General features: G+C 47.1%; 7 protein-coding genes across 8 annotated transcripts; 2 read left to right on the top strand and 5 right to left on the bottom strand.

The window, feature by feature from the left end:
• Nucleotides 1–23: 23 nt before the first annotated feature.
• DFL_006946 (uncharacterized protein) lies at nt 24–1,248 on the bottom strand (the record flags this gene model as incomplete). The annotated part of the gene is made up of 3 exons (XM_067636452.1): nt 24–406; nt 493–631; nt 718–1,248. 3 exons carry the CDS (start codon nt 1,246–1,248, stop codon nt 24–26), a joined length of 1,053 nt encoding a protein of 350 aa, XP_067488067.1.
• A 269-nt stretch (nt 1,249–1,517) lies between these two features.
• Nucleotides 1,518–1,975, bottom strand: DFL_006945 (uncharacterized protein; the record flags this gene model as incomplete). Its single annotated transcript, XM_067636451.1, has 2 exons — nt 1,518–1,677; nt 1,767–1,975. The coding sequence occupies 2 exons, from the start codon at nt 1,973–1,975 to the stop codon at nt 1,518–1,520; spliced, it is 369 nt and encodes a 122-aa protein (XP_067488066.1).
• Nucleotides 1,976–2,537: 562 nt separating this feature from the next.
• DFL_006944 (uncharacterized protein) lies at nt 2,538–4,991 on the bottom strand (the record flags this gene model as incomplete). Of its 2 annotated transcripts, none has more annotated exons than XM_067636449.1 (16): nt 2,538–2,577; nt 2,652–2,727; nt 2,787–2,967; nt 3,026–3,374; nt 3,430–3,537; nt 3,603–3,700; nt 3,780–3,890; nt 3,956–4,068; nt 4,131–4,224; nt 4,281–4,287; nt 4,365–4,393; nt 4,455–4,488; nt 4,586–4,604; nt 4,682–4,750; nt 4,816–4,888; nt 4,953–4,991. In XM_067636449.1, the coding sequence occupies 16 exons, from the start codon at nt 4,989–4,991 to the stop codon at nt 2,538–2,540; spliced, it is 1,440 nt and encodes a 479-aa protein (XP_067488064.1). The 2 variants fall into 2 exon arrangements, with proteins under 2 accessions (XP_067488064.1, XP_067488065.1); XM_067636450.1 differs by having other exon boundaries at nt 4,971–4,991.
• Nucleotides 4,992–6,728: 1,737 nt separating this feature from the next.
• DFL_006943 (uncharacterized protein) lies at nt 6,729–10,148 on the top strand (the record flags this gene model as incomplete). The annotated part of the gene is made up of 5 exons (XM_067636448.1): nt 6,729–6,752; nt 6,810–7,850; nt 7,922–8,254; nt 8,320–9,955; nt 10,048–10,148. The coding sequence occupies 5 exons, from the start codon at nt 6,729–6,731 to the stop codon at nt 10,146–10,148; spliced, it is 3,135 nt and encodes a 1,044-aa protein (XP_067488063.1).
• A 469-nt stretch (nt 10,149–10,617) lies between these two features.
• Nucleotides 10,618–14,128, bottom strand: DFL_006942 (uncharacterized protein; the record flags this gene model as incomplete). The annotated part of the gene is made up of 2 exons (XM_067636447.1): nt 10,618–11,224; nt 11,301–14,128. The coding sequence occupies 2 exons, from the start codon at nt 14,126–14,128 to the stop codon at nt 10,618–10,620; spliced, it is 3,435 nt and encodes a 1,144-aa protein (XP_067488062.1).
• Nucleotides 14,129–15,223: 1,095 nt separating this feature from the next.
• DFL_006941 (uncharacterized protein) lies at nt 15,224–16,720 on the top strand (the record flags this gene model as incomplete). Its single annotated transcript, XM_067636446.1, has 3 exons — nt 15,224–15,479; nt 15,583–15,854; nt 16,046–16,720. 3 exons carry the CDS (start codon nt 15,224–15,226, stop codon nt 16,718–16,720), a joined length of 1,203 nt encoding a protein of 400 aa, XP_067488061.1.
• Nucleotides 16,721–17,528: 808 nt separating this feature from the next.
• DFL_006940 (uncharacterized protein) lies at nt 17,529–18,737 on the bottom strand (the record flags this gene model as incomplete). Its single annotated transcript, XM_067636445.1, has 4 exons — nt 17,529–17,716; nt 17,789–18,141; nt 18,207–18,304; nt 18,384–18,737. 4 exons carry the CDS (start codon nt 18,735–18,737, stop codon nt 17,529–17,531), a joined length of 993 nt encoding a protein of 330 aa, XP_067488060.1.
• Between the last annotated feature and the right edge of the window lie 225 nt (nt 18,738–18,962).

Raw genomic sequence — 18,962 nt, 5'->3', positions numbered from 1 at the left:
TTGGGGGCACCACATTTGTAAATTCAATAGGGCAGTGAACAGTAATGATATTTATTAATGGAGTACTGTAGAATGAAGGGACTCATATAAATAAAGCAGATCCCTTGTGGTCCTCCAGAACTTGCTGAACCGCCAAGATTTGGATTTGCGAACGAAAAGCTCGGGTCCGGGATAGTTGCAACGCTGCTTTGAAGAGTCTGAACACTATCCGAACCATCCGGCTGGATTTCCGATATCTGCTCATTCACAATCTCTGTCTGGATTTGCTCCGGAGCAAATCCTGATGCAGCCAGATCGGAATGTTCCTCCTCATCTCTGCTCTCGCCTTCAACATATGGCGGATACTCGACTCCCCCACCCACACCGGCGGCTTGCATTTGAGGGAATCCTGAAATTCGACTGACTCCTAGATTCCATCCTTGGTTTTGGGCGCTCTCCTTTAGATTCTCTGCAAGATCTGCAGTGCCCTCTCCGAAAATAGTTGCTCGTTACCCTCTCCGAAGCTGACATATTGCTCTCCGTTATCTTGCTCCGCAAAGTTGGACTGAACCGAGCATCCAAGTTGGATGTCGATACCACCTTCTAGGTATTGAATCTGTGCTTGATTCATTTGCCCTTGAATCGCTTGTGCCTAGTTCATTGTGACCTCAACTGCCTGCTGGTTCGAGGGATTGGAGATAACTTGAGGCTGGCCTAATACGTTTTGTCGTATCTGACCGGCGGAGAATCAATGTCAATGTAGTCTTCTTCGTTTTCTTCTTCAGCTATAACAACTTCGATATTCTGGCCCTGGTTATTCGGGGCCTGGTTATTCCCGCCCAGGTCGACTACAGGTGGATTAACATCATCTAAACTTTCAGGAAGAATAACATCTTGCTGACTGACACCGGCATTAAACTGCCTAAGCATCGAATTCTGGAGAGCCTCCTGCCTAGCTTCCCTCGTGCCGCAGAGCTTATTAGTCAATCTGCTAAACGTCCTTTTAACGTTTTTCCAACGATCAGCGCGTTTTTCGAGACGATGTGTTTCTCCCCTCTCTGATGATGGTGATGGAGAAGGACATCCTGAGGGTTGAGGTTCAAAATTTGCAACGACATGAGGAATAGAAACATGAACTTTTGCATCTCGTTTAACCAAGCTCGGGGAATCATCGGAAGGACAACCATCGAGAACTGGGAGGGTTAGAGTGGTCCCCCCGAGATGTGAGAGGACTACACAGGCCGGGAGGATGTTAAGGCTGTAACGCATGCTTCTTTTTTTTTTAAAAAAAAAAAATCGACAAAAGACACTTTCGAATCTCATTCAGGGATAGTAGAGTCTATCGAAGCAGCTGGGGGCACTCCCCCGTACGTATATGCAATATGTAGATTAACAGGGGATGTAGGACGAACTCAAAAAACGTGGCGGGTATGTGGATTCTTGCCATGTGTATTTTATTCTATGTTGAGGCCGTTTAAACAAATCCGTCTACAAATGGACGAAACCCAACCCAAATCCCTTTTTCTTATTTTTATTTTTTATTTGAATTCCTCCTCCTCGTCGTCACTACCAAATCTAGTAAGATTAGAGAGCTTCTTGACTAGTGATTCGTGCCATAGCCGTTTAAATTCGTCACTAGCGGCCATAAGGAAGCCTTCCGGCATTTCATATATCTCATCTTCGAGGGCTTTAACTTGGCTATATAAAAGAGATATTTAGCTCATCTCCTCCAACAAATTTTTTTAACAAAAGTATTGTTATAAAGGAAAGAAAATAGTTCTACGTACAGCGGTGCATTATCAGGCTCTACTTTACAGACTTTCCAGCCTTTAGAAGAGAATTCCACGGTAAGAGCAACATGTTCCTTAGTTTCAATATAAAGTCGGTTCGCGTCGGAATCATCAGCTGTGACACGATGAAGGAAGGATTCGTATTCTTGACTGAGCTGGTTTGTATCCTCTGCGAACGTAGGAATCGGGGGCGGGACTACCTCCATCGTTCTGTGAGCTGGTCGGCCGGATACGGTTCTTTTTCGGGGCTGGGGAATTGGAATCAATGCAGGATGGGATGAGTGAGGTCTTTCGCGGACCTTTGATAAGGCTGTTGTCAACACAAAAATTACAACGTCGTAGTAGAAGCAGCAGTAATTCTAACCAGCGCCGGTGCAGCTGGGTGGATTAGTCTCGTATCCAGGGCTTGACGTCACGATACCCAGGTATCCCAGTCTCTAATTTCAAGCTAAGAATTATCATGTGTTCTGGGTGGCAATTGAAGCTGCCTACGGCTTGGTTTTCACCCAGGCACCTTCCCAGCCAGCTGTGAAGGGTCTCTAAAAAAAGTTCCCTCATGTTCTTACGAAGAGGAAGTATTAATTTGTAGCTCGAAAAAATGCCTTCATTCTCATTTCATAATAATAAGAACGGTAATAATGATAAGGCCACTGACATAAAAAAATAGAAAAAAGAAGAAACATGATGCTAACAGCCCCACATTCTATAGTCCTGCGCCCCATGCATTCCCGAAATTTGTGGATTCTCTAAAGCAAAAACGTCGTTTGTTCAATCATCGTCCTCAATAGCTTGTTCTTCAGCAATGTGCCTGAGAAAATGTGTGCGTTAGCATTTTTTATTTCTTTCTTAAGGGTGATTTTCGGGATTGAGGGAGCATCATACTTCTTGACAACACGCTCGATACCATCAAGACCCTTCTTCAAGACGTCCATCCTGGGGCCAAATGAGAGACGAACGACTAGAATATATGTAAGATTTTCGTTCGTAAATTATATATTTTCGATAAAAAGGGCTTACAATGATGACAAGGGCTGTCGAACAAGTCTCTTCTCATGGCAGGGTTCAAGTCGAAGAAGATGCCAGGGACAACAATGACCTTCTCCTTAAGGCAAGCCTGGAAGAAATTCAATCCGTCGTTGATCTTCTTGGGGAGGCATTCGACGTCAAGCCAAATGTAAAAGGTGGCCTCTGGGACTTTCTGTTTCATTTGTTAGCGGTATCCAGGGTACTTCAAACATAGCGGGAAGGAGACATACGACGTCCTTGAAACCAATCTCCCTCAATCGTTCAATAACGTAGTCTCTCTTCATCTTAAAATGTGCCTGCAAAGCCTTCATTTCTTCCTTAACTTTGGCGGGTTCAAGCATTGGGACGGCAGCCTCTTGGAACGCAACATTGGCGCCACCATCGAGGTAGCTACCGCAGGATCCGATAGCTTTAATGAATTCCTTGGGGCCAACGATCCAAGCGACACGGAGGCCAGGGAGTCTGAAACGCTTGGTAAGACCATCAATGATCAGAACATCATCTTCGTCGACGTCATCAATATTGTCGGCGGCCGAGATAACGGTTCCATCACAATTAGTGCTATAATTATAACCTCCGCTGTTATATGTGTTAGCAAAAGGGATAGAAGGCGAGGAAATATAGAAGTACGTACTAAAACTCGTCCATGATCAATGTAGCGCGATCTCGGCAAATTCCTTGGATCTCGGCGAGATCAGGATTCTTCACGACACCTCCGGTAGGGTTACGAGGGTTGGAGGTGCTGGTGAAAACAAGTTAGCTTAGGTATTGTTTGTAGTCAAATACCGGGGGGGTACTCGTCCTTACATAATGACACTGACACCTCTGGCGATCTCTTCTGCGATCTTGTCTGGATGAATCTGATATTCATCGTGAACAGAGAGCGGAGATGGAATAGCAGCGAACTATGAGGGCCCGATGTTAGTTAAATTAAACTATACTGTAAACCACAAACCAAGGTGTTTTTTTTGAAGAAAGTCTCACATTCTTGAACAACGAAAGCATTTCATTGTAGGCTGTGTAATCCGGGATGAAGAAGCCGAGATACGCATTATTAAGAACCGCGGCGATACGGATTAGACCAGCACGTCCACCCTAATTTAATGGTCATCAGAACTAGTAGCAAATTTAAGTTGGGAATTGATTTTAGGATGACATACTGGGACAATGGCGACATTCTCCCAACTATACTGGCTACGACGATTGCGTCTGTGGTGTTCATTGTAGAGTTTGGCAACAGCCTCACGGAGAGGTTTAATACCAGCGGTGGGGCCTAAATGTTTCGATTTCGTCAGATTGGTATCGAAGTGACGTTGGCAATAGGACGGTACATACCATATTCGCGAGCAGTCAAACTGAGAGGGATTTCCGTTGGTCTTGGGAAGCAACCCTCGATCTCATCTTCGCACTCAGGAGCTCCTTGTCCGAACTAACTGCTTGTTAGCGTGCTGATAGACTAGACCATTGGTATTGAAGCTAGCTTACGTTCGCCCTGCAGCATGAAACAGCCGGATTTAGTATGTCAAAAATGCAACAAAGCTTTAGATTCGTGTCCATGTAACGACGTACCACTTATGAGGAGCCTCGAGGTATCCTTGCTGTGTAACGATAGGATCAGCTACAGGGATAGGATGACGTTGGATGGGAGCCGAGGGTTACCTCATAGGCCCTTTCCGTACACCAGACGACACCACTGTATCGATCGAGTCCGAGTGAGCGAATTATTCCCGAGAACACTAAAGCTATTTTTCCACCGGCAGTAGAGGAAGAGGAGAGGAAATTAAACATACGTCGAGGCACGAGATGGGTCTAAAGAATTAGCAAAAGTTAGGAGATGTTTCTCTGGATATTAAATGTTGGTTGGATATTATGAATCCGGTACGCACCTAGTCCTGCATGCGGCTTGTGGCCATCATGGGCATTTCTGAATTGACGATGAGCTGCGGAATTGAGTTCTAGTAGAGGTAAGTTAGCAATGGAACAACCCTTGATATCGAGGAAGCACTGTCGATGGACTAACCGCTCTCCGAAGGACCCTTAGCAGTCGAAAAACGTCGTTCACGCGGAACGCCGGTGTTTCTGTTAATGGAGAACTACTCGAACGTCAGTATCTTAGTTCATGATATCGTTGAGAAATAAATAAAATAGATATGATACCGGTACAGCGAAGCTCACCTTGCGTCCGGAGAATGACATTGTGTAGTGAGATTTTTTTGATATTATTTAATAGATTTTTTCTATAAAGAATCAAAGAAGGTCAATGTCAATTCTCGAAGGACGGAAGAGGCAAGCAACGAGATATAGAGAAAGATGAGCAGGTAGCGTATCAGCGGTGATTCGCGAGTCTGGAGGGGCCAAGAAAAGGGAGAGCGGGGGGCCAAGGGAAGAGACTGTCGCCCCTCTTTTATATACGGCGGGGGAGAGCTAAAACAGGGAGACGGGCAGACACTTACTTTGGGATATACTTTTACGTTATAGAACGTAAATCAATAAGCATTTGTCGAGCGAGGGGCCGCGGACGAACAAGTATGCACGTCTGTCCAGCTTTTTTTTGTTTTTGGCTTTGGGTATGTCCCTTTCATGCAGTGGACGAGCGAGGGAAAAACAAAAAAAAAAAAAAAAAAAAAGGGAAAGCTTGGGTGGAAATAATTAATTGCTCGCAGGAGGTAGCTACGGTGCCAAAGTAGGTAGCTAGCTACCTAGCCTAATCGTCAGGTTGAATTGGGACGACTGAGGTCAGTTACAGCGCGAGTACTTTTAATTGGAGCAAAAAGCTTAGCACGGCAGAAGAGCAGCTAGAAAGCAAAAGGAGAAACAAACGGACGTCGGCACAGTTAGCTTCCCAAAGACGACCGGAGTGGGGTTGCTGGCCCCTCAGGTTCATCGCCTGTATGCTACCTTCTGCGCTTGGCCCTACGGCATCGGGAATCACTGCGTACGTACTCAAGGCCCTCAACATATATTAACATCGATGTGTATCTCAACGATCATGCACGGTTTGCACGATGGCTTCTCTTTTCCTGCGCTCCGGATTGGCTGTCCGTCCAGATCTCATCACGTAAAACTTTAGCTTCCAAAAGAGTTTGCATTTGCAGCTTTCGCTAGGGTTGGCTTTTATATCTCTCGAGCTGGCCCTTATAATACCCGTTAATTAATCTGGTGCGGCCGAGTCGACCCGCAGGGCACCACTATCAACCCCTGCCGGCTCGGGACGGGCTTCCTCGCCCAAGTTTACCCTGCCATCGGGTCTTGGCTTGAAAGGAAAAGGTACACACGACGGGCATGCAAGCTTTCATGCGCCATCGCTAGCAATGGACGGATTGGGCAGGCAGCACGAGGTGGCTGATAGCTAATGACTTGTCCATCTTTTTTTCGTCATTCTGCACCGTGCAAGCTACGGTAGACAGTATCCTGAAATCTCGTATCTCGTAACCAGCATCACAGCGTGGAAGTGCTTAGTATGAAAGGACAGAGTCTGTAACATGCATAGGTACATGCATGCAAACCAAATCTATGATCTGAACTCGAAGTCCTGCATGATCATGATATCTCTCTATCTCCGTAGTCGTATGTGAAATTTTTATATCGCATGCTCAGCTACGATCTATGGTCATGTGCCTGGGGTGCGTGCTCCAGTTCCACAATGGTATTCGTCTAAAAAATGTCTTGCCGGCCTACCGATATCGATATCCTCCCCCCTAGCCAGATCGAATTCTAGTTCTCCACCTAGCTGTCAGGTTCGAATCGAATCGACAAAAGAAAAAGGCTTGTCTGCGGATGACCTGGTTTCGCCATCAAGCCTCGTGAACCGACGCTCTTGGCAGCCGCTGGAATATCTTGGCTAATCGTGGGGGGCCGCATCATCTTGGAAATTCGTAAGTCCATATTCCACTATTGGGAACAACATCATCGTTAAATGTCCGACAACCGGCGATGCTTCACAGGAACAGAATCATTGTAGGCTTCACTTCCGCTTCATTTCCCCGATTCTTTTGATGCTAATATCGCTGTTAGAGGCACGGGACCGTCATTTTGCCGTCTAGCGGCCGTCGCGTCAACCAGCATGTAACTTTTGCGCACCCGAGAGGTGTTGACGACAACGATAGCAGCACGGACTCTCCACACGATGATGACGGACATCATGAAGATGACGGCCTGCTTCCCAACCGGAACGGGCATGCTAACGGACGTGCAAACGGCTATGCAAACGGCAAAGCCCCCGCGTGGAGGCAAAACCTACGGCTTCCGCCTTTTCTCAAAAGGTTCATTGATAACTGGAAGCTGAAGGACGTGCTGAAATGTGCCTTGGCATACTTCCTCGGATCGATGGGAACCTACGTACCGCTTTTCGCAGCACTATTTGGCAGGAATGATGGGAAACATATGGTAGCTACTGTTGCTGTATACTTTCACCCTGCTCGGACTCGAGGAAGCATGGCTGAGGCGACCATGTTCGCTACAATCGCCGTGTTATACTCCTGCTTCATTTCAGCCGGAACGCTCGGGACTGCAACTCTCTTCGGTCATCTAGGGCATCCTGCACTCGGGCATATCCTCATATTGTTGATCTTCTGTATAGGAGGCCTGGGGCTCATCGGATGGACAAAGTTAAAAATGGCTAGTCCAACTGTCAACGTATCCTGCAGTCTTGCGTCTATCATAATCATTACCACCCTGACCAAGGATGTTGCGACGCAGGAAGGGATCTTCAACATGACCAAAATTATGCAAACCATCACAATGGCTGTTTGCGCGATTGTCATCTCGGCTACTCTGTCCAATATCATGTGGCCGAGTTTTGCTGTAACAGAGTTGCGAAAGTCTATGGTTAACTCGACCCGTGCCTTTGCTGAGTTGTTGGAAGGGATTACTAAAGGATTCATCGACGGGTCTGAAGAGCATTTGAAACAAGCATCGTTTAAGAAGGCCTCTGCGGATCATAGAAAGACTTTCACGGACCTGGCTAAACACTTGCACGAGGCGAAGTTTGAACATTATATGAAGGGAACTGAAGTTACATACGGACTTGAGTTACGTCTTGTCGAATGTCTTCAGGTATGTCTCTTGACTCGTAAACCTATATCTATGTACTATTATGTTTCTAATATATATCCTATCAATTATAGAGACTCGCACAGGCCATTGGTGGTTTGCAAAATGCCGCTAGTACCCAGCTCTCCCTTCTCGAGCAGAGTGATCAGACGGACCCGTATTTGTCCGACTATCCGGAATTACAGTCCTCCTTTACAAGCTCCTATCCAGTCCAGACTCCGTCCGAAGATGTCTCTCGAGACTATTTTGATTCCCCTGTGGACGTAAGGCCTGGCACATCGGGTACCACGCGTACTACAGGCACTATAGGCACTGCAGGCACTGCAGCCTCGGCGGATGGAGCTCTTGTAGTTGTTACAGGCCGGACCCTATTTGACCAATTTATACACCATCTTGGACCTTCTATGGTATGTTTTATATCTCAATCATAGATATCCTTTTAAATCCTTCCTCATACTAACAAATAATCTAGCGGTCCCTAGCCGTCACCCTCAAGCTCATGCTGGATGAACTTCCCTTCGGAGAAGGCACAGACTACACCGTCAGCGTGAACCCTCATTTCCGCTCCAGCCTTCGCGATGCACTAGACCTCTACACCGAAAAGCGTAAACTTGCCCTCGATCAACTCTACAACCAACAAGACATCTCTGGTCGAAAATCCGCCGATTTAGCCGCGGACCAAGAAGAAGTCGCTGCCAGTTGCGGTCACTTCGCTTACTCCCTCGAAGACTTTGCAAAAGAACTATTCGACCTCCTTGACATCCTCGACCAGCTCGAGGGGATCCAGGAACTACCCCTCCCCAGAACATGGCACTGGCTCAACCCCCTCCGCCACATCTTCAGGAAACCGAACGAAGAAATTGAAGACGGTGACCGCCACATCGACCGTGTCCTCCCCCAACAACTCCCAGGCGGCCTCTCAGACGTCAAAGTCCTGCAAGAAGAAATTGCCCGTCGAGAAAATAAAACCCACAATGCCCTCGGCTACCGTATCTGGAAAGCCCTGCGCATGTTCCGCCGCGATGACGTAAAATTCGCTTTCAAAGTCGGTGTAGGCGCCGCTATTTACGCACTCCCATCACACATCCCATTCACCCGTCCCATCTACTCCCACTACAGAGGCGAATGGGGTCTAGTATCCTACATGATCGTGATGTCCATGACTCTAGGCGCCACAAATACATCAGGTCTCTACCGTTTCATCGGTACCATAATCGGCGCCTCAGCTGCCGTATTCTCATGGTGGACTTTCCCAGAACTACCCATAATCCTATCCCTCTACGGTTTCGTTCTATCCTTCCTCTGCTTCACATTAACCCTAAACTACCCCGCAAAAGCCAGTTTCAGCCGTTTCATCCTCTTAACCTACAACATCACCGCACTATACGCCTACACCATCAGCATCAAAGACGAAGACGAAGACGATAGCGACGAAGGTGGGAAAGATCCTATAATCACCGAAATCGCTTTACACCGTGTTCTATCCGTTTTAGCGGGTGTAACATGGGGTCTCATAATCTCCCGTTACGTCTGGCCGATATCAGCACGCAAGAAGCTTAAAGATGGGCTTTCGGTCCTTTGGTTACGAATGGCATTAATCTGGAAACGTGATCCGTTAAATTACCTTGTTGAAGCTGCACCAACAGATGTAGCAGCATACATGAACATCATGGAAGAAATACACCTCCAACAGGCATTACTCCGTCTTCGATCATTACTCGCCCAAATCCCCTTCGAATTCCGTCTAAAGGGCCCCTTCCCCATCGAAGACTTTTCGGAAATCCTAACGAATACACAATCAATGCTGGACGCCTTTCACGGTATGTCCGTCATCATAGCGAAGGAGCCACAGTCTTCTACGAGAGAAATGGAGATATTGGCATTCACGAAGAATGAACGTGCGGAATTATGTTCGAGGATTTTTCAGTTGTTTTATGTTTTGAGTAGTAGTATGAGGAGTGGGTTTCCGTTACCGGAGACGCTGCCGAGTATTGTGAGGAGTAGAGATAGGTTATTGATGAAGATTCATAAATTTAGAGAGAGGGATAGAGGGGTGAGAGAGGGGAGGGGGGAGAGTGAAGAGGACTTTGCGTTGATTTATGCTTATGGTATGTTATTTTTTTATTTTTTTCATTTCTTCTCTTTTATCAATTCAGACTTTTTGGAGGCGGTATACTGACCTTGTGGTTTCTCGTATTAGTGTTATTGACAGGGAGGGTTTCGGAAGGTTTGGAGAAGTGTGCAAGAAGCATCAAGATTCTACACGGTGTTATCGACGAGGAAATGTTGGAGATTTCATAAAAAAAAAGGTCCCTGCCTCTCTATCGGATTCTGAGAACGAACTTCATATGATCATGCATAAACGGTTTCCCCTTTTGACTTTTTCTTTCTTGATGTGTATATTAAATAGGGTATCATGACAGGGACAAAAGTTGGGACGTGGTAAGGTAATGCTTTGCACTGGTTTTGTTTTTAGCATTTTTCTATAAAGCGATTCTTAATGCACGAAATGAGACATGGCCACTAGTTCGATTGATATAAAACAAAGTAAACCGAGAAACCCATTTCTATATAGGTACACAGTATCGCACTAATATTCAAACAGCCACGTTATGCTAACAAGAGAGAACAAAAGACACCCATCTCTATTGAATCCGTACACCCTCTACCGTATATAAAACGCCACACCCTCGGCTATAAAAAAATACATATGTTAAACCCCTTGAAACCATACATTGACTCTTTTCGATCCCCCACTGCCATCCTCATCCTAGGAGGATTTCGCAGCGGTGGTCTTCAACTTCCAAAACTTAGTCTGCTTATTCATCTCCGCCGTCTTCCACAAGGTCTTTTTGAAGCACGTCTGATCATTCTTATGAATAATCGGATTAAACGCATCCATAATCATCGTAGTCGTAACCCTCTTCCCTCTCGCCTGATACTCCAAAAACCAATTCTTTAATCTCGACGGAATTTCCGCTTGTGTTAAAAATCGGTCGGGGAGTATAGATTGTTCTTTCATTCCACGGGGATTCTTGGCTACACGGCCGGTCCAAACAACTTGTCCGGAGACGTTATGTTTCTTTATCGCCTCGAATGAACGAGTGAGAGCTTCTCGCGCACCGTTGGCGATACGATTCGCTTCTCGTTCGACTATCTCTGAGCTTGATTTCGATGTAGTCATGATGGCGTCGTGTTCTACTATGCTATGAACTCCAGCTTGTGCCAAAATCGTCTCGAGAATGTGGTCGTTCTTGTCGGGTTCATTGCGCTTACGCTTTTTGTTCGCTTTGCTAGGACTTTCCGCAGATTTGCCATCGGATTTTGAAGCTTCGCCGGTCATTGAGCCGCTTAGCATATTACTTGCGCCTCCAACGCTATGTTCAAAAATGTTAGTATCGCAAAGAATATCAGGAATATAGGCCCTAGCTAGAACCGGTAATAATCACTTACAAATTCTCAAGCTTATGCACCCCCGCAATCTTCTGCACCTTTTCCGACTGCTCATCTTCAGATATCCGCTTCGCCTCCGTCAAAGTCTTCTCGACTCCTTCAAACAAACTGCCGGTCTCCGTTCCATGTTCCATCGATCCCAGAGTAAACAGATCTTTCATATCGTCCATTCTGAAGACACGACGTTGTTCGGGGTCTTCCAGAATCTTTTTTGTAAGGAATTGCTTGTAGAGTTGTCGTTGGTAGATCTTCTCTTCGATGGTACCTCTGCTGAGAAGTCGATAAATCCGGACTTCGTGTTTCTGTCCTAGTCTCCAAGATCGCTCTCTAGCTTGCATATCATTAGAAGGATTCCAGTCCGGGTCGAAGATGATAATTCTTGTTGCGCCAGTCAGGTTCAAACCATAGCCGCCAACTTTGGTAGTGAGCAAGAAGACTTGGAGGGTAGGGTTGTTGTTAAATTGATCAACCATGGATTGTCTGGACTTAATATCCGTCGTGCCGTCCAAACGCAAGTAGCAGTACTTTGATTTCTTCACAAACTTCTCCAAAATATCCAACATCTGTGTGCCTTGCGAAAAAATCAAGCACTTCAAGTTGTCTTTCTCCCATGCTTTGAGAAGTCCCTTGACTATTTGCATCTTTCCGGATCTGATAGGATTCCCGTAATCATATTTAGGATCGGCAGACAACTTGGTACGATTGCAAAGGTCGGGATGGTTGCAAATCTTTCTGAGAACATCAATACCGGCGAGTACGTCTCTCTTCCCGGCAAAGATGTCGGAGGCTTCGGGAGATTTGATATACGTCTCATAGGCTTCCTTCTGCTGCAATACAAGGTTGCAGAACAAGACTTGATCCTGCTTGGGTGGCAAGACTGCGACGTCCGCTTTTAGGCGACGGAGAATATAAGGACTAATCATCTCCCTGAGGACGACCGCGCACTTGAAAGCCGTGTGGATCTGGGTATTGCTGGCACCGGCATAGCCACCAAGTTTGATCGGTATTGCGATATGCTCATTGAATACCTGATATATACCAAGCTTCCCGGGATAAACGAAATCGAACAAGCTCCAAAGCTCGCGAAGGTTGTTCTGGATTGGGGTCCCTGAAAGGATGAACCTGGTCGAGCTACGAAGCTGTTTTGCTGCAATTGTGATCTTCGCATCTGGGTTTCGGATTTTGTGACCTTCGTCGAGTACTACACATTCCCAGTCTGCGTCGAGGAGTAGCTTATGGTATGTGCTGAGCCCGGTATATGTTGAGATAAGGATATGGCCCTTGGCCTTGACCTTGTCGACAATGTTCTTCGCCGCTTTCTGCGCCTTAGAGGGTGTCGTACTCTCCAGAGCTTCCAAGAAGTCCTCCTCGTTATCGATGGTCTCTTCGGCTTTCTTATCCGCGGCAATTGAAAGCATTCCACTCCCGGATGAGTGCAGAATCGAGACTCGCAAACATGGCCACCACTTGTGAAACTCATTGCACCACTGCTTTAGGACGGTTGCTGGTGCGACGACGAGAACTGGTTTTGTTAGCTGTTGGCTATAATGCAGACCCGCTATGAACGCGATAGTCTGAATGGTCTTTCCGAGTCCCATCTCGTCTCCGAGGATTCCGCCGGTATGCTGTTTAGCGTGGAGGTTCCACAACCAATTAACAGCCGTCTTCTGATAGTCGAAGAGCGATTGTGCAATGTCACCAGGGAGCTTGAAGCCATCATCGACAATGAGATCCGGGGCGGAGGGAGACGGCTTGAACCACTCAGGGATTTCCTCACCCTCTCCCTCCTCGATCTTGACAACTCTTGCGGCGGCACGTTTGGCACACCAAGACTTGAGTCGCTCCTGGTAGACATGCTCGTAACCATCATCGTACCCTCGTAGGTCTTCCTCCTCCGTTGCTTCTTCTTCCTCACCCCTCCTCTTCTTCCCACGAGAGCGCGATGCTCGGCCCTTGCCTTTTTTAGAGGTCGGCATAACCTCCGCTTCGTCCTCTTCGTCGTCTTCCTCCTCCCACTCCCCCTCTTCTTTGTATTCATCGGATTCCTCGTTGGAGTCAGAAAGCTGGGTCTCGGCACGTACGACAGCTTTCTTAGCAGCACGTCGAGGTCTTGGAGTTCTTATCACTTCTTCTTCGTAATCGTCCTCAAATCCTGCAGCTCTTCCAGTGACGTAGATTTTCTGGGGACTTGGCTTCGAAGTCCGGGAGGACGGAAGCGGATCATCGACGGCTGTTGGTGTTGATGTCGTGGCGTTTACCTTAGCTCTTTTGGTAATCTTGGTTGGTTGTTCTTGAGCGAAGCCCGGGGCCCGTAAGTCCTGAAAGGATAATGTCGTCGTCGATGTCGGCGCCGTTGTTTCTGTTGTTGCCGTGGCAACTAGAGAGGGGTCATCACCGCTAGGACTCTCTTCCGAGAAGGGATTTAAAATCCCCTTGCGGATGAGATAGTCCCGACGGGACTCTCCAGCCCTTTGGTCTCGAGAACTACTAGAGGTGGTGGCAGCTTTGATAGCTCGTTGTTGGAGTCGTCGGTCGATATCAACGATGTTAGCGGAATGTAATTCGACCTTCGCGAGCAACTCGTCAAGCTTCTCCTGGTACTTGGCCTTTTTGGGACCAAATGTCGACTTTATCAAGCTGCGAATAGCTCGGATTTCATCGTCTAGCTTCTTGAGGATGGCTGCCTCCTTTCCCTTCATCTTCTCGCTTTCCTTGGCTTCTTTCTCGAGCATCTCGGCCTCGGCCTTCTCAGCGAGTTTCTCCTCTAGTGATTCATGAGTGAAGGCTTGGAGACCAAGCTCCTCTTCGATATTCAAAGCTTCATCCATGGCTAGGGATGGGAGCTAGTAGGGTTATATAATGAAAAGTGGTAAAGGTATAGAATTAGAACGTTCGGGAAGAGGTAACAGGTGATGAATATATCAGGTAATGGTAGCAGGTGACGCCGATAACGGATTGAAGATAAAGTAAGAAGAAGAGGAGAGGAAGTAGGTTGATTCTTTGTAATGGAAAGGTCCACAATAATTTTGGGTTGGCAGCACAAAATACAACACAGATTATAGCGTAACATAACAAAGTCTATAGAAAGGGGACTGGATGAGAGTCTTGAAATGTATTTTATTTTCGCACGGACATCCTTCTATTGGTGTATATCTTTGAAACCCTCCCTCCGAAGCTATTTGGAAAGCGTGAATCTCGAGATGTATAAAATCCCGTGAGTTCGAAACAAACCTTAAGAGGCAAACCGCGATGTCTTCGACCGGACCTCAAAGAGTCTATCGTAGACAGTAAACGATATCTAGATACCGGAGTAAGCTGGTTTATATCGAAAGAAGAACGAGTGACGAGAAGAGAAGAAGAAAAAAAAGAAATTGCGCCGCCTCGCGCGAAGAAAATGAGTCTGCCTGACGGGCTCTCACGGGGTTACGTTGTAGTCGTTAAGCAGCTCATCAGATTAGTCATACTCTGCCAGCCAAGACCTCGGATATGGCTGTTCCTCGGAGGGCATATCGGGGATCCTTCTAGTGCCCCGGGGACTATATCAGGGGAGTTTCCCGATACCCCGGGATTACCTGCAGCTGGCCGACTGCCGTGGCTCTAATAGAGATCTCTCGTGACGACCAATCCATCAGCCTGCAACAACCACAACCACAGAACCACCAAACCTCAAACCTCAACCTCGAACAGCTTCGTCCAAACCTGAACGTGTCACTGTTATCGTCGCATCGGATCCCCGGCTCAGTACCATGACGCTCGCCTTTTCTCGCGCTCTGTAGCCTTCAGGTTCCAATTATCTATTGTCTTCGCCCACGTTCCACTCCACTGGCAATTTTAACCGGGCCATATATGGCACCCATAAAACAACTTCCCATTTCTGATCACGCACCATCACCAGAACATACCCCTCAGTTATGCCAACAGCCATGTCGCCGGACTCACCCATCGATCCCTCCGAACTGGACACCGCCACATCAAAGAAGACTGTCTCAAAATCACTGCCAAATGGCAATGCTACATCTTCAACTCCTACTACTGCGACTGGCCCCGGCGGCACGCCTTTAAAACCTGGCGTAAAGCTCCCTGCCCGCGTCGACGTCGAGAATATCTACATCTCGCTTCGAGAGTCCCTAGGTGACGACTGGGGAACGTATAGCGATGCCGTCCGATCCTTCTTTCGCGGTATGAAATTACCCCTCGCAGTTTGCCACCTATTTCATAATTACCAGCCACCTTTTTCGATTTTAATATCAACTTCAATTCTAATATATATCGTTCTTATCAGGTTTAACAAACCGCACTGAGCTTTCACGTATCATCGACCCTCTCCTCCAAAAACCCGAAACACAACGTCTCCATAACCAATTCTTCCTCTCCGTCCACGTCAATGCCACCCGTGAACCCCCCGAAGGCGATGTCGCAACATGGGTGTCGCATCAAGGCAAGACCTCATCGGTCCCCAAAACAACCACAGGAGATGCCTACGAACGACGTCTCAAGAAGGAAATCATGGCTATACCCGCCAGAGACCGACGGCGAATGAAGGAAATACCAGAGGTACGATAGTTGATCTTCCCCTTTTTTTTCTTTCTCGATCCATCCCTCCTTTTATCGCCCTTTTATACCATTTTCTTCAAAAGCCCGATTTTACCTCGCACAAATTAATCTCGTCCATGCGCCTGCACCTTCCCATCACCTCTCCACCCCCAGAAACTTTAAACGACATCCATGCACTAACCCAGCTGTAGGTTCCCGATGACATCCCTTCAACCCTAACCCGGCATTATACCGCCAAGCAAATCCGTAACTTCGACACCTCTGCACCACCCGTCTCCGCTGGCCCCAACAAAAACTGGCAAAACGAAGTCTCGAATGCATATCAATCTTCACTAGCCGTCGAAAGCGGAGAGTATATCGATGTCGAAACAATACAAGCGAGGTGTATCCCCATCTGCTACGAAGAAGGAATAAGCAGTGGGGTATCCGAAGAAACAGCTCGATTTATCGGTCTCGCGACGGACTTTTTCGTAAAAGACGTCTTAACGACACTCATTGATCGAGTACGGCTTGACGATAGTAGGAAGGTAATAAAGGAAGACGAGGCAGCAACAAAAAGCAGAGCGAAGACGGTGGAGAAGATCGGAGGCACGATATCCATGGAACATTTGAAACTATCAGTAAGCCTTAGCGATAACCTGATACGACAGATGCCATTGAGTGTGTACTCGATCATGTCGGGTGTGAATCAGTATGATAGAGAAGAAGAGGAAGAGGAGAGCACTGATGGAAGGGCTGGGAAGAGAGTCAAGCTGGATAATGGGGCTTCCGATCATATGGACATCGACGGAGGGGTACCGGATACTGCCGTTAAGTGGGAAAACCCAGCCAGCAGATTTATCATGGAATGTTTGTCGGGCCACTAGGCGTGTTCCTGGTACCGCTTTTTTTTTTTCTTCCATGGCCTTCGCATCTACTCTCTTATTTCTCCAAAGATCCCTTTTTTGAAATACTTCTTGGGTCTATTCCTTGAGTCCATTACTGACTTTCTTTTGCACTTTCTTCACATCATTCGCAAGGTGTTCACGGCGTTTTATTTTTATCTTCTATCTATATTTCCTGCGATGCTTGGACTTCGAGGCTATGCGGTGCTCGGGAACCCTTGGGTTGGAATGCATGCTTTTTGACTTACCATTGATAAAACTGATCTCTTTAGCGATTTAGGAGCTTTCCCGTATCTCTTTCTTCTACCTTTTTTTACCTGTTACTTGTTCGGAGATCTAGCTAGTATTTAGATACCACTGCATTTGATCGAATAAAATCAGAATTATAACCTTCAAGATCCATAGTGATACCTTCCCGAACCTTGGGAATGCTAACACAATAATAACTTTTGTATTAATCAAATGCTAGTTATTGGCCTTGTAGATTACAGCCCTGTATATAAAACCAAAGAAAAAGGCTCTTATGATCGGAAACTACGATCAAAAATTACCAATACCAGGCCGTAACCCCCCTTCCCTCGCCCTGCCAGATCAAATACCTCACCGCTAACCAAATTAACAAAAACTAAAAAACGATTACCACTCTAGCTACCTATTATTTCAACCTTCTCCGCTTCATTCCCTTACTCGTCGCCGTTTTAACGATGTAAGAAGCATCCTCTTCTCCCTCTTCATTCCACAGCAGCTTAATCCATCGCACGAGGATATACGCCAACCCCATACTCGCAAACTAAGCGATCAAAGGTGGCAAGAAGAATGGGTAGGCTCCATTCTTCATTTTGAAGATACTCATGAGGAAGCTGAAGAGGACGAGGAGAACTAGATTCCAGGCCATCACTGCGATCTTTTGCTTGCCTGAGGATTCCATGCGTGGCATTTTGACGCAGAGGGCGATGGCGGAGAAGGCTAGGACAGCATCTGTCAGGAATAAGTACGCGTTAGTTAGCTATCCTCCATAGTAGTTTCTTTGGGGAAGGGGGAGAAACATACAGACAACAGCGATAATCTGCGTCTCCAAACCCAATTGATTCGAAAATCCACCAGCAATATACGACACGCCACCTCCACGTCCCTGAACCACATACGGCACTTTTCTAATATGATTAAACATATGGCCGCTGGTAAACAACAACACGGCGACCAATGATACAGCAGCCCAAAGGTTTCGGCTATATAATGCTGGAGCGAGGTAAGGGTACGCGAGTTTGGAGAGAGTAGCGGTACCGATTATGCCGCCGATGAATGTGAAGAGTTTGACGTAGTTGAAGGGACGGTGGACCGTTACTTTGTGCTTCGAGGAGGCGGTGATCCAGCGGGCTACGGCTTCGGCGGGGGTGAGGTTGCTGTTTTTTATTTGAAAAGATTGTTAGAAATGTTTTTAAAGACTAAGGGTCGAAGGATGGTTTACCTTGGGTTGAAGTCGAATTTGAGGGGGTGGTGTTCGGAGCCTGAGCCCGGGGTTGAGGAAGGGAAGAGCATTAAGATTGGAGCAGTCGACATGCCGAGCTATAGCTCATTATCATCACCATTTCGTCAGCAGCGTCCAATTGATCGATCAATTGAGGGTTAAAAGTTCCAAACATACCCTCTGAAACGTCTGCTTCCCAACGCTGAAATCCAAAACTCCAAAGAACAATCCGTCACTCTTAGGATGCTCTTTATGCCAACTATTCCCAAGTACATCAAACTCTGGCTGGAAATCGCGACATAGTACGCATCCAAACCGATTATCCAACGCCGTGAATAGTACGACTGATGTAAAATTCCTATGAGGACCCGTAAGGTCTCCGAAGAGCTGATCGTTAAGGAGAACAACGCCCTTAGCACCCTTCGAGGAACTGGCGAGGTCTGCGAAGGTTTGGTATTTATTGGCGGCCTTTTGGGCGACGGTGAGGGAGAGGAGGGAGGTGAACGCCGTTAGGAGAGGTAGGAGACGCATTGTGGGGGATTTTTGGAAGACCAAATCAATTGGCCTGGGTCGTGAGGATGTGGTGATTGATTGATGTCGGAGGAGGGAGGAAGGAGGATCGAGGGAGGGCGTGTCGTCGCCGTTCCAGTCTATGATAGCAGTTACGTACCCGACGTATCAGACCGGGGTGGGTAGATGCCACACAAGCATCATCTCCGCCTTGGCGGATTAGTCAGCTTGATACCGAGGGTGTGT

Source organism: Arthrobotrys flagrans, assembly GCF_004000055.1.
Source record: "Arthrobotrys flagrans strain CBS H-5679 chromosome Unknown unitig_8, whole genome shotgun sequence".
NCBI classification, from domain to species: Eukaryota; Fungi; Ascomycota; class Orbiliomycetes; order Orbiliales; family Orbiliaceae; genus Arthrobotrys; species Arthrobotrys flagrans.
This window is presented reverse-complemented; position numbering and strand designations above follow the sequence as displayed.